At 38.5% G+C, this 13,590-nt stretch overlaps 1 protein-coding gene across 1 annotated transcript in view; it reads right to left on the bottom strand.

Annotated features, from left to right (window-relative positions):
- LOC135073754 (tachykinin-like peptides receptor 99D) overlaps window positions 1-13,590 on the bottom strand; it is a 181,221-nt gene that overhangs the window by 20,245 nt on the left and 147,386 nt on the right. The window contains exon 5 of the mRNA XM_063967926.1: window positions 685-859. Coding sequence (XP_063823996.1) covers window positions 685-859 — 175 coding nt within the window. The remainder of the gene's footprint in view (window positions 1-684; window positions 860-13,590) is intronic.

The following is a 13,590-nucleotide window of genomic DNA, read 5'->3' as shown; positions in this document are numbered from 1 at the left end:
TTTATACTCGTAATTATGGGCGGGTTAATGAATAAGAACCTCTTTATTTAATCAGATAATAATGAGATTAAAATCTCTAAAGGAGTAAAAGGTCGAATTTTTTTTTGGACGGAGCGCGAAAAGAGGATTTCCCGTTAAAAACTAACTTTATTGAAGTTCCAGAATCTCCGGCCGAAACGGTTTGTGATTTATGATGTTATCAGTTAAGATTAAACCTTTTCATTTCACTCACCATCAATTATTCATAACAAATGGCGAATGATTTAGTTAGAAGATTTGCAGAAAATCAATGCCTGTAATATGAATGAATTTTAATAATAAGTAACCTGATAAAGTACAGTAGCTATCAAAATCTGAACAACATCCTATAAGTAAATAGAGTTAAATGAAGCACTCTGTAATACATTCCATATTTTGTTCTCTTTGTCTACGTATAGCTTGGAAGTTTCTGCAAATATCAATTCATGAATATTTTTTGTAAAACAAAAATTGCTGTGTTGCGATTATCAGGATCTTATTTTAGCGGCATCAACTTTATATGTGCAAGTGCGATATTAATACCGCTTCAGTGCTCGTCAGTTAGCGCTACTACATATTAAAGCCACTAACAATTTAAGTGACATACTCGTAAGTGTCTGTTCTACGACATAATTATTTATGCCTTGCCTAATATTTCGAACTTACCTGTCTATACTAATAGCCATGAGTGTGAACACCGAAGCCGATATGCTGAGCACCGCTATGAACTGGCAGAACTTGCAGTAGAAGTGGCCGAAGGGCCAGTCGGAGTTGAGCATGTAGGTGAAGTTGAAGGTCACGTTCAAGGTCGACACCATCGCGTCTGCCACCGACAGGTTCACTGAAAAAAGAATAAGGTTAACCTTGCTTTCGAATTTAGGGTTGCCAGAGGGCAATTTAACTAAAAAAAGTACTAAAAAATAGTGCTGTGCATTAAAATATTTAAAAACTAGCGGCCGCCCGCGACTTCGTACGCGTGGATCCCGTTTTACCCCCTTCATCTATATTACGCGGTTTAGATTTTTTCATACAAATGTTTTTTCCCGCTAACTCCTGTTCCCGTGGGAATTTTGCAATATCCTGTTGTAACTAAGCTTTAAAGCTAAGATACCTGCATGCCAAATTTCAAGCGTCTAACTTAAGCGGTTTAGATTTTTCATACTAAAGGATTTTCCCGCTAACTCCCGTTCCCGTGGGAATTCCTAAGTATACTATAACCTGCCCAGGAGTATGAAGAACAATTGTACCAAGTTTCGTTAAAATCCGTTGTAGTTTTTGTTTCTATAAGGAACATACAGACGGACAGACAGACAGACAGACAAAAAAATTTTACTGATTGCATTTTTGGCATCAGTATCGATCACTAATCACCCTCTGATAGTTATTTTGAAGATATATTTCATGTACAGAATTGACCTCTCTACAGATTTATTATAAGTATAGATAGAGCAAAATACACATAAAAATCTAAATTAAAAAAAAAATTGTATTCAATTTAGACCACAAGTGGCACTTATAAATCATCGTTACAAGTTTTGAAATAACACAAGTGTAACGGTAGCTATCAGAGAGTGGATTATTGAAAAATATTGGGTTTAATTTAGAAAATAACGTTGAAATTTGTTCGACCAGAAATCAAAATTAGGACAAAAATCCTACGGGATGTGGCGCTCGAGTAACATAAAATTGGCAATAAAATAAGCAATGGTTGTTCTTTCTTTTCGTGTGGCCTGATAACCCTGGTCATTACATTTTACTAGCAGCCATCTAACTTAGTTAATTAATAATGTTGGAACAATATGTTTGGATTCCTTTAGATAAATAATTCTAGTGTTATTTTATGACTTCCCAGAACACTAAAATTGTTTAGTACCTTTTTGCATAGCAACTGTTTTGAAAAATTATTTTTGTCTTATGCTTACTCATTGTGGATTTTATTAAAAAAACTTATAATTTCAATATCTTCTTCATCTTTGCCTTGCCATTTCCCATAATTTGGTGTCGGCTCTCCTCGTTTTGCGTTGTTTGTCCTGGGCATAGCTGGGCATTAACTCGTTAATCCGTTAATCGTTAATTAACGAAGTTAACATTTCTATTAACGGATTAACTTTTAAGTTAACTTTAAAAATTGTTAACGGACTCGTTAACTTCCGTTAAATTATCCTAAGTCCGTTAATCGTTAATCCAGTACCTACTATTTACCAAAAAGATACAGCAGGCACGCTGAAAAACACTTGAAAAACGCGTTCTGACAAGTACGTTCGGGCTTCCAGAACTTCCAGAACTCAAAACAACAGTTTTTGTAACCAGAACGAAACGATATAAAATATGCTATTTTTTTATTTATTTACAAGTTTTATATTGACTTCACTTGTTAGTATGTGTGGGACAAATCTTGCAACTGAATTTAAGACCAGTTCTCCTCAACCAATTGAACTGTTTGGTATAATTATGTAAGTACGATAAAAATGCAATGTTATGGTACCATTAAGCTGGTCTGATGATGGAGTCAGTAGGTGGCCATTGGAACTCCTAAATGAAACGGCGGAATCGCATCGAATTTGGGTTCGTTGGATTTGTCTTTTCGAGCACTTTAGTACTAGAAGATATCCAGGGTCTTGATGATGGAGTCAGGAGGTGGCCATAGGAATTCCTAAACGAAACGGTGGAAACTTATCGAGTTTGGGTTTGTTGGATTTGTCTTTTCGAGCACTTTGGTGCTTAATTGTATTGTAATTGAACCAAAGCTCTGAAATTGAGATATTATAGACTAAGAGCTGGTGAACACCAGACCTACGTCGTTTTATAAAAGCTGAAAGTTTGTCAGCGTATGCTCCCAATATAGCTTAGAATGTTGGTGGATTATGAAGTTTGGGTCATCGTGGCTTTGGCAGCTATCCTAAAAAAACTGTCTGGAAAGGAGTTGGAACTGTCAAAACTGTGTGGCTGATGTCGAAACAACTTCTAATCATTGCCCAAATATTATACATAAAAATCTGATTGTATGGTATATCGTAAGTAGGAAGTCTGGAAGATATCTACCATATGCATGATTGCGAAGCCAGGAAAACCTCCAACTGAACCCAGTTCATATAGACCGATAAGTCTACTTCCAATCTTATGTAAGTTGTTTGAGAAGATACTACTGTGGAGACTGAAGCCTATATTGGAAGAGAATAGGATCATACCAGACCACCAGTTTGGGTTTCGAGAGAAACATGCTACTGTTGAGCAAGTGCACAGAGTGGTCCATAAAATCAGGCAATCACTTGAGAAAAAAGAATACTGCTCTGCTGTATTCCTAGACATACAACAGGCATTCGACAAAGTTTGGCACAAGGGTCTACTATACAAACTAAAAACCCCTTCTACCGAACTCAATCTACATGCTCCTAAAATCCTACCTGGAACAAAGAAGGTTTCAAGTAAAATATTAAGAAGAATCCTCCAAGCTGTGTGAAATCAGAGCCTCAGTACCGCAAGGATCAGTGCTGGGAACTGTCCTATACTCCATATACAGGGTGTCCCGTAATGTAACGTCAAGCCGGAACTGGGTGTTGAGGCAAGTTATGCTGGTTATCAGAAAAATATAAAAAAAAATCTATGTGGCATTTTGTCAAAATAATAGGCATTTAAAAAAAAACAAAAAATTCTACTCCCGGTGACGGTCTTTTTACTCGTGTTGCCACAAATCTTCACTTTTTCCAAATTTTTTTTTTGTTATGTTACCCTGAATAATGCTTCTCTAAATTGTTATCAAAATTACAAAACCAGCTGCTCCAGCTTGGATGAAAAAAATACATTTTTCCCAAAAAATTTTTCAAATTAAAAATTTTGCCTAGTTTAAACTGACTGTACTGAAAAAAAATTGTATTACGCGAGTGTGGCAAGTGACGTCATAATTTGGCGCATTTAGTAAGGATTCCAAAATGGTATAACACTTGGTAAATTCTTGCTGTAATGCCGCGCTGCCGATTTCATAGAGTTTTGCAGTTTGCGGTCTGCGGCCCGTCTTGGTATTGTACCTTAAATCTTAATATTTGTTACCAACTTGTCTGGCATTCGCTGGCACCATCTAATATGCCAGCCTGTTTTACCTTTATCATACATAGGTGTCGTCTTAGTTGGTACATAAAGTAGCTATGTGGGTCACGCAGCATTTTGCTATTTGAATTATACCTACATTTTTGAAATTCTAATAATTCTATTATAGTTTTACAAAAATTCCGTAACCGAAATTATCCGAAACTTTCGGATAATCTGAAATGATTTCATATCCGTGACCGTAACCGAAACCGGTATAATATTATTCTAATATCCGTAACCGTATCCATAACCGAAACGTCATATCCTTATTATCCCTGTTACCAAGTACAAGTGCAGGCAGAGCAGGTAGTAAAGGCGCGCACGGGTGACTTTTGTCACAGTATGTCAACTACTAATTACTGTCATGGTGACAAAAGTTTCTGTGACTGACTGTACGGTAGTCAGTCACAGAAACTTCAATTTTGGGCACATTAGAATAATATTTTTTAACCAAGGTAGATAAAGTTAAAAACGGGATTATTTCCAAAAAAACTAAAATTGTCGACAATTACAGCAAGAATTTACCAAGTGTTATACCATTTTGGAATCCTTACTAAATGCGCCAAATTATGACGTCACTTGCCACACTCGCGTAGTACAATTTTTTTTCAGTACAGTCAGTTTAAACTAGGCAAAATTTTTAATTAGAAAATTTTTTTGGGAATAATGTATTTTTTTCATCCAAGCTGGAGCAGCTGGTTTTGTAATTTTGATAACAATTTAGAGAAGCATTATTCAGGGTTACATAACAAAAAAAAATTTTGGAAAAAGTGAAGATTTGTGGCAACACGAGTAAAAAGACCGTCACCGGGAGTAAAATTTTTTGTTTTTTTTTTTAAATGCCTATTATTTTGACAAAATGCCACATAGATTTTTTTTTATATTTTTCTGATAACCAGCATAACTTGCCTCAATACCCAGTTCCGGCTTGACGTTGCATTACGGGACACCCTGTATACGGCAGACCTGCCTGAGACACCTGATGTAGTGACGGCTACCTATGCAGATGACACCGCGTGCCTCTCAAGCGATACAGACCCGGAAAAGGCATCAACCAAATTTCAGACTCAGCTTAACAAGATAGACTTGTGGCTGAAAAAATGGAGAATCAAGCCCAGCGTAACTAAGTCCACACAAATAACCTTCACCCTTCGAAAAGGTGATTGTGCTCCTGTCACCTTGGAAGGCAAACCCTTGCCAACCAATAACACTGTGAAGTACCTGGGCTTGCACCTTGATAGAAGGCTAACCTTGGCAAATCATGTTAAAGCCAAGAGAAATGAAGCAAATATGCAACTCAGGAACCTGTCATGGCTGATAGGACGACAATCCCGACTCTCTATCAACAACAAACTGCTTGTCTACAAGTCTATTATCAAACCAATCTGGACCTACGTAATAGAACTCTGGGGATCTGCTAGCAACTCCAACCTGAAAATATTACAGAGATTCCAAAACATTGCATTGAGAACAGTCTCTAGCGCCCACTGGTTTGTGAGAAACGCAGAAATACACGAATACCTTGAGATGCCGACTGTAAAGGAGGAAGTGAGCAACTACAGCAAAAAGTACAGGTAGAGACTCGACAGACATAGCAACGCGCTGGCCAAGAACCTGCTAATGGACAAAGATACAAAGCGCCTCAAGAGATGGCACATCCTCGAGCTCAGCAAGAGAAAGTAGAGCTTTTACCAGTGATGGACTTTGCTATTCAATGGAATACCAGTCAAATAATCCGCTCCCAGAACACATCTAATTATGGCTATGGATACAATTTTTTTTCGTTTTATTATAATGTGTTAACGGATTAACGATTAACGTTAACTTGCGTTAAATCTTGCTAAATGTAACGTTTTAACGTTTAACGAAGTTAATTTTTTTGTTAACGGTTTAACGATTAACGAAGTTAACTATTTGATTAACGGTGCCCAGCTATGGACCTGGGTTGTCGAAATATTTGTTAGGGAAAGCTCAATTTCAATCCAATTAAGTTTATATTAAAATCAGAAAGCATCTTGTTTCTTTGTTTTTATTAGGAAAATGTTGGCAGCCCTAGAATAATATCGTTTCCCGAGTCTCAGATGCTTTCAATGACAGCGGTGGGCAAGTTTTTTCTTCATTGCACCTTTTGTTTTTGTCTTTATTGACAGATTAGATGTATAGCCGAGATAAAACTGGATAAAACAGAGCACCAAAGTTAAATATTACTTTGGAGTTAGAAGCACGAGCTAGCTGCGTAGAAAATTGTTTTAACATCACTACTGTATAAAACATTACATTATAGTTAGGATTCAGGCGGAATACCGTTTATTTAGCTAGTAATAGCCTTGTTATCTGGGGGTAAGAACAAAGGTATAAAATGCCTACTCTAGGAGACAAATGACATAATTTTCCAGATGAGAAAACTGTAGGACCGTACACGTGCTATGGTTCTGTTTTCTACGTAAAGGGTGTTTTAGGTTTTTGTTATTATTGATGATAACATTCCATGTTTTATTATTTCGTATTTGTAACTTTGATAAGGGTCGTGTGTAGAGGTAATAATTCATGTATTGTCGCTAACATTGCCGATTGACAGCGCACGTATGAATACGAAAGTGAGCAAAAAATGAATATGTAAATATGTCCATCAAGGATAGATTGTGTTTTAGCTTAGCATCAAGGTACTTCCAAAGTCGATTTTGTAACAAACACTAGCTGGGCTCGTGACTTAGTACTAGAGGTGGGCGCCACGCCGGCGCGCCGCCGCCGCCGCTAATTTTTTCACGCCGCCGCCGCCGACGACCAGCTGTCGGCGCGCCGAAACTAATACTATACCAACTATTAGCAATTCATTTCTCTCCTATACTGTACTTTCTCGATTTGTTTCGAACGCAGAAGAACTAACTATAATATTTATTCTTTAATGCCATATAAAATGGTACACTAGGCGAACTTAATGCCGTTGCGTTGATATACTAATAAATTGATTGAATAACTTAATACTAACTATATTAAGGGTGAATATCAACAAACTCGTTTTTTGCCTAATTCCGGTGGCGAATTTTAATTTCCACTTTCCAAAACTTTTTTGTGGCAGAAATAATAGTAAATAACTTGTATTATTCAATGATATGGTAGAGATCAAAATATTATTAAAACTTCTCGAGATATGTTAATTTGAAATTATCAAGAGCCACCGAAATTGTATTTGAGCCACCGGAATTAAGAATCAATCCACCGAAATTTATTTATACAGCGGAATTCGGAATGTTATGGATAATTGTCTAAAATTACTTATTTATTTGTAATCAATTAAGTATTATTATCCAGTAAAGATGTTTATAATTAAAAACAATATTCAGGCCTGTATTGTGACCCTAAAAAAGCATCAGATCTTCCCATGTGAGTCGTAAGAGCCAACTAAGCAATCAAAATACTGGAGGGTGGGCTGCAGCATCTTTCCAGGTATTATACTACCATACTGGAACTACCAACCAGCCTGCTAAGCATGGTGATAACGGCAAAATCCCTCCATAGAGAACAAATCCAAAACTTTCTGGCTCTAGCCGCCAACAGCCCCGTTATTATAGACTCATCACAAAGACATCATACATGACTCTCAAACCCAGAAACCAACTCTAGTCCCGGGAGGGCGACCAACTGCCCCAGGTTGGCGTTAGGTTTATCTTCCATAAGTAAAAATGTTGGTCCAGGTTAGCCAAGTTTTCATGATGGTATCATACCTATCCGACACTCAGAATTACGCTACTAATTATTCGCTAAAGACCATGCGAACTGCAGATTAAGTATGAAAATATTTTTAGATCTATACCAGCTACAGAACTAACACATTACATGTTTGTGACAGGCTAATTTAACGGAAAACTATGCAAACATAGCGACAATGAGCTAAATGAAAGTAGTACAATTAAGAAACGGAGGACTAAATCCAGCCAGCCTCATGGAGAGAGAAGGCCTAGCAAAAGATGCCAGAACTGTAAAAGCGTACTGAGCTGCACCCTAATAGTACTGCAAAAATCAAAATGTAGTAATCATTTTTAGACGAACAGGCAATTTAATCACATGTGCATTCTCCGATCACCACACAGCTTATGACCGCAGTCTATGGAGGAACACTATCTGCGGTCGCGATCCTCATCAGTGAGGGACCGAGGAAGAAGAAGAAGTGATCACCGAAATAGAAGAATTCCGAATAAAAGATGCTCAAAAGATGTTGACTGATGAAGCCTAAGCCACGACTAGTGCCAATCCAGCTCCAAAACCCCACGAATTTTCAGCTCGAGTGGCAGAATAGATTGCAACCTACGAGACTAGGGAAATTTTAGCTGTTTCAGAACTATTCTTATCTGTTTTTAAGATTTTGCTTAGTATCGATGTATAAATAGCCATTCAAGTCCTCACGCTGATACAAAGTGTATTATAGAGACCATTTTTTTTGTAATAAATCGAAAGTATGTATTTGCGAGGACCAAATTGAATATACCTACCAACATGAATAAGGAAGATAGCAGAACCATTTTGGTAAATGCCTAAGCTGCTAGGAGAGATTAAGAAGCACTACTAGTAATTAGGCTGAAGATCGAGATTATTCCGACACTGTAGCAAAGATATCCTAGACTTTAGCTTGAGCGAGATTAGAATGCCCTATTAAAAACAACAAGGTATGTACCAGGAGATAATGAAATCACAACTGAGCTTATGAAATCAGATGGAATGCTAGTACTAAAGTTCCCTTAAATACCACCATATTTATTGGCCGATAAACCAAAAAATAAGACATGGTGGTGGTGGTAGAGACTGGAATGGAATGGACGTTGGCGATGGTCCAGAGTCAGGTGAGGCCTCCTGCTTCGGGCTTCACCGCTTTTTCCTGAAATATGACACTCTCGCTATCCAACATCCAGTCTCCCAGACAACCTCATTTTCGAAAAGACGTTCGTAATACTACGTACATATTTAATGCCGCGTCAAATTATGCAGAAGACTGAGGACTATAATCAATCATTATTATTGGCCTTTTTGTACATATTTCGATTCGGTCAAGACCTGGGCTGTGCTACAGTCTCTTTAATGGCGTCAAATTGATTGTCGATACATGCAACTTCTGAAGTATTTGTATGAAAACTTCATCATATCAGCCCTCCCCCAAGATCAGAACTCGAAACTTATCTGATTGCTGCGAGGGTTCAGAATTGGAGACACCATAATCTCTTAAAGTCTTCACTACCTCCCATTTAGAGGTTTTCAAGCTTCGGAGCTAGACCGAGCTCAGTATCAAGATACGGCGAGTACATCACACAACTTCGACTCACTGACGTAGTTGACTCATTGTAGTTATGGCTGAGACCTTAGTAGACCTAGGTACAATGTTCCAGAGCCAATAAGACCAATTCTGGCAATAGATTCGCCACCGGAGCCACCGAAATTGCGCCACCGAAATTAAAAATTTGTTACAAAATTCAAATTATAATGAAAACTATAATTCTGATCAATAATTTCTGTATGCAGATACAACAAAACACCAAACTTTAATCATGTTAAAGAATCGTTTAGCATCTAAGTAAGTAGCTTTCACTCATACACTTGACAGCGAAATTGAAAAATTTTGTATTCCTGTGCCGCTGATACAAATATTTACGGGTCTGCTGGAAAAACAATACCACAAGTCGCAAGTCTTTATAGCCCGATCAGGAGGACACAGCTAAGTGATGCAGGGAAGAAGAACTCTACGTCTCTCAAAGCTTCTTTGGAGAAGTAAGAGAGTGTCGAAATTGCGCCACTGTAATTGCTTTTTTTCGTGGGACAGTTTTGAAAGGCTATTTAAAACACTTAAAATATGAAATATCACATTTCTTTTATATCATTTGGAAGTCTTATTTAATGTATTTTATGGCTATACTATTCTTAAATTACTAGAGTCCCCGAGAAAGAAGGAATAACACAATTTATGAGTAGAAATAGAGTTAGGACGCGCCACCGCTATTAGATTTTGGGTCTTTGAAAAAATTTTTAGCACATAAAATAACTACCTATTGTCCTGAAGACTTTGCTATCGTGTAAAACGCTGTTTAAACTATATACAGAAAAAAAATCATCGCTCTAGTTACATTTCTCCCATCGATTCTCAGCTCCGCCGCGTAAAAAACGTGTTTGGGATATTCACCCTTAACAGCTAATCCAGTACATTATTGAAGTTGCTACTTGATCTAGTAAATATTTGATCGCGAGAGGCGCCGGTCCCTCTTGCTGTCAAGAAAAAAACCGCCGCCTTCATCTAGCAGACAACCCACACTATTGGACTATACTTTAAGCAAATCACACATACAGAAATTGGCAAATATGTCTCAGAATTCAAATAGAAACCACAACCTCTGAAAGGCAACAAAGTACCTCCCTCAAAGTGTTTACCGCCTATTAGGTCCGGTAATACATGTGTGCGAACCGACAAGAAAAATCTCAGACCGTTGCCACATGACAAGCCGGTTTATTTAAACCCATTGACACGGATAATCCAAAAAATCCACAATTTAATCCAAAAAATAAGATCAAGCATTGGATTTGATCCGAGACTTGCAGCTATGCCTGCCTTTGATTCCTACTGATGATGATGATGATTCATCCGACCGATTACGGTCCTTCCCATTGTGATTTGAGAGGGCCCATTTTGCATCTTTTCATATACTGCTTCTGGACATCTTTGTACCTGACTATCTGAGGAGTTGACCGCCATGTTTCCGCTTACCCTCCTCAAGTTCAAAGTAGAAGGTTGATTCCTACTTCGCTAAGTGAGGACGAAAGACGCAGGAGGACCAAAGTGACTGACATAGCCCGCAGAAGCGCTAAAATCAAGTGACAGTGGGTGGGGCACATAGCTCCCAGAGCTGATGGTCGCTGGGGCAGGAAAGTTCTTGAGTAGCGACCACGAACCGGAAGATGTAGCGTGGGCAGGCCTCCCACTAGGTGGACCGACGATTTGGTGAAGGTCGCGGAAGGAGCCTGAATGCAAGAGGTGCAGGACCAGTCTTTGTGCTCCTGCATTTGATCTGATCACCATGAAGTCCATGGTCTTGACAATGACACACTGAGTAAGAACCTCGCAAGTCTCTTAACTTTGTAAATGATCCATAAGGCTGTGAAATCGCCTAACGAATTCTCCTCTTATCGTTCAATTAATCTGACATTTGTATAGTTAAAATTATGGAAAAGGATAATTCTTGCTCGTTTATTCCCTTGCCTAAGTATGACCCATGTAAGATAGTATACCCGACCATGAAATTTGGCAGAAACCATACCAACCATAATAAGTACAATGTTTGGAAAAGAAAGAATCCTGTACGGCTGCTATCGCTGCGGCTTCAGCTGGGTTTAGCATAAAGGACTACTCTAGACTCTCTTCTTATTCGTTACGCTCTTGGCAGAGCGGTCGTGGTCACGTTGAGGCGTTGTTCACATCGGTTGTAGAGGCGGATACAACTCCCCACGATCTCCCGCCATCTCTCTCTATTGGCAGACTGTTTGGAGCAGTCACATACGCCGTCTCCCACTGCTGATTTAACTTGGTCGGTCCAGCGCATTGGTGACCTGCCACGCGATCGGGTTCCTTCGACTTTTCCTTGGACGACCAGTCGTTCTATGGAGTTGTCATCCCGCCTTGAGACACGTCCGAAGTATTGCAGTATGCGCGACTGTACTACGGTTGATAAACGCTGAGTGACACCGAGCTCCTTCAACTCTAGACTACTTTATGAAATTAAAAAGTACCTTCCAGCACACTTCTACTACCTGCTTATGGAGTCTTATCTTTGTGACAAACAGTCCGTGATAAAACCTTCTCTTTTAAGCTGCAGAGCCGGAGTACCCCAGGAGTATTTGGTCCGGTACTCTATAATATTTACTAGTAAAGTAGCCCAGACTACTTAAAAAAACTCCCTAAAGCTGCGGCCTTTCTCAAATGTAACTGAGATCTTAAAGCGACTAGACTGTTGCAGAGTCAGCTAAATGCTACTAATGCTTGGCTGACAAGTGGCGCATGTAAGCAAGCCCCGAAGTCTCACCATATTATCATTAAAGACGTGAAACTTATCCTCCGGCCAATCTAGACCTCGACACATTACTGCAATCAACCTGCATTAAAAACCTGGACCGTAGGATGACATGGCAAGACCATAAAATATAAATAAAACAGATCTGAACATAATATTCGACCGACAGTCAGCTAATCCAACATTAACTTTGTGCCTCCAAAGAGCTCAAAAATACATGTGAAGGGTACCGGCAAATACACGAGAACCTGAGCTCAACCAAACCCGCTATCCAAATATCAAAGAATCTATGATTTAGAGAGCTAACTTTACTATCGGAAACCACTGCTCCAGTGGCTCTACCGTGTCAAACCACAACCAACTGCAAATCACCTGATTAGTCTTGACGACAGATACTAAAAAAGCAGATTTAAAAAAAAAACCTAATGAATAAAGGTCAAACAAGGTCACGCCGCCGACGCCGCCGCCGCCGAAGGCAAAAAGTCGGCGCGCCGCCGCCGGCCATTTGTATATCGGCGCCCACCTCTACTTAGTACGCGTGAAAATCGTTTTAGGAAATTCTCGTTTTTGCAAGCATTTTCATATATTTTCAAGGCTAGAGTGAAAAAGCACTTTCAGGGCAGATATGCAGTCTAGTGCATCTCAATTAACATCAGGTGTGATTGCAGTCAAAAACCTGCTTTGTTCTACATTAAAAATTACTGCGTTCCTATCAACAAACAAACTGTTCACCTTTATAATATACAGGATGGAAACGATAAGTGATCTCACTCGATTATTTCTAAACTATACAAGATATCGAAAAACTCGTTACTGATCCTGAAAGTGCTTCACGAGCTCTTTCAAACGGTATCAATCATAGGTTACAGAATAAACTGGAAATATCCGAAAATTCAATGTTTCCAGCTTCCATACATTTGGTAAAGTTACATAATATTAAAAACTACACAAGATATCGCAGAACTAGTTACTGATCCTAAAAGTGCTTCACGAGCTTTATCCAACGGTATCAACAATAGCTTATAGAATAAATGGGATCTATTAAAAAAAACAATGTTTTCATCTTCCATACATTTAGTACTAACACAGTCATGGCACTCATCTCTTGATAATATTATAGCAAGTAAAGCCTAAAACTAATGTTTTCCACAAATAATTTTATATGAATTGCAAGTTACGAGTTTATTTAACCGACGAAGTTTATTATTTAACAAAAAATAAATTACACTTCTAATATTGTGTGGTTGGCATACATTTAGTATGGAAGATGGAAACTTTGAATTTTCGGATAGTTCCAGTTTATTGTGTAACCTATTATTGGTACCATTTGAAAGAGCCTGTGAAGCACTTTCAGGATCAGTAACCAGTTTTTCGATATCTTGTATAGTTTAGAAATAATCGAGTGAGATCACTTATCGTTTCCACCCTGTACTCGTATTAG

This window comes from Ostrinia nubilalis, chromosome 8, assembly GCF_963855985.1.
Source record: "Ostrinia nubilalis chromosome 8, ilOstNubi1.1, whole genome shotgun sequence".
In the NCBI taxonomy this organism is placed as follows: domain Eukaryota; kingdom Metazoa; phylum Arthropoda; class Insecta; order Lepidoptera; family Crambidae; genus Ostrinia; species Ostrinia nubilalis.
The sequence above is the reverse complement of the archived record's forward strand: the minus strand, read 5'-3'. Positions and strand labels throughout refer to the sequence as shown.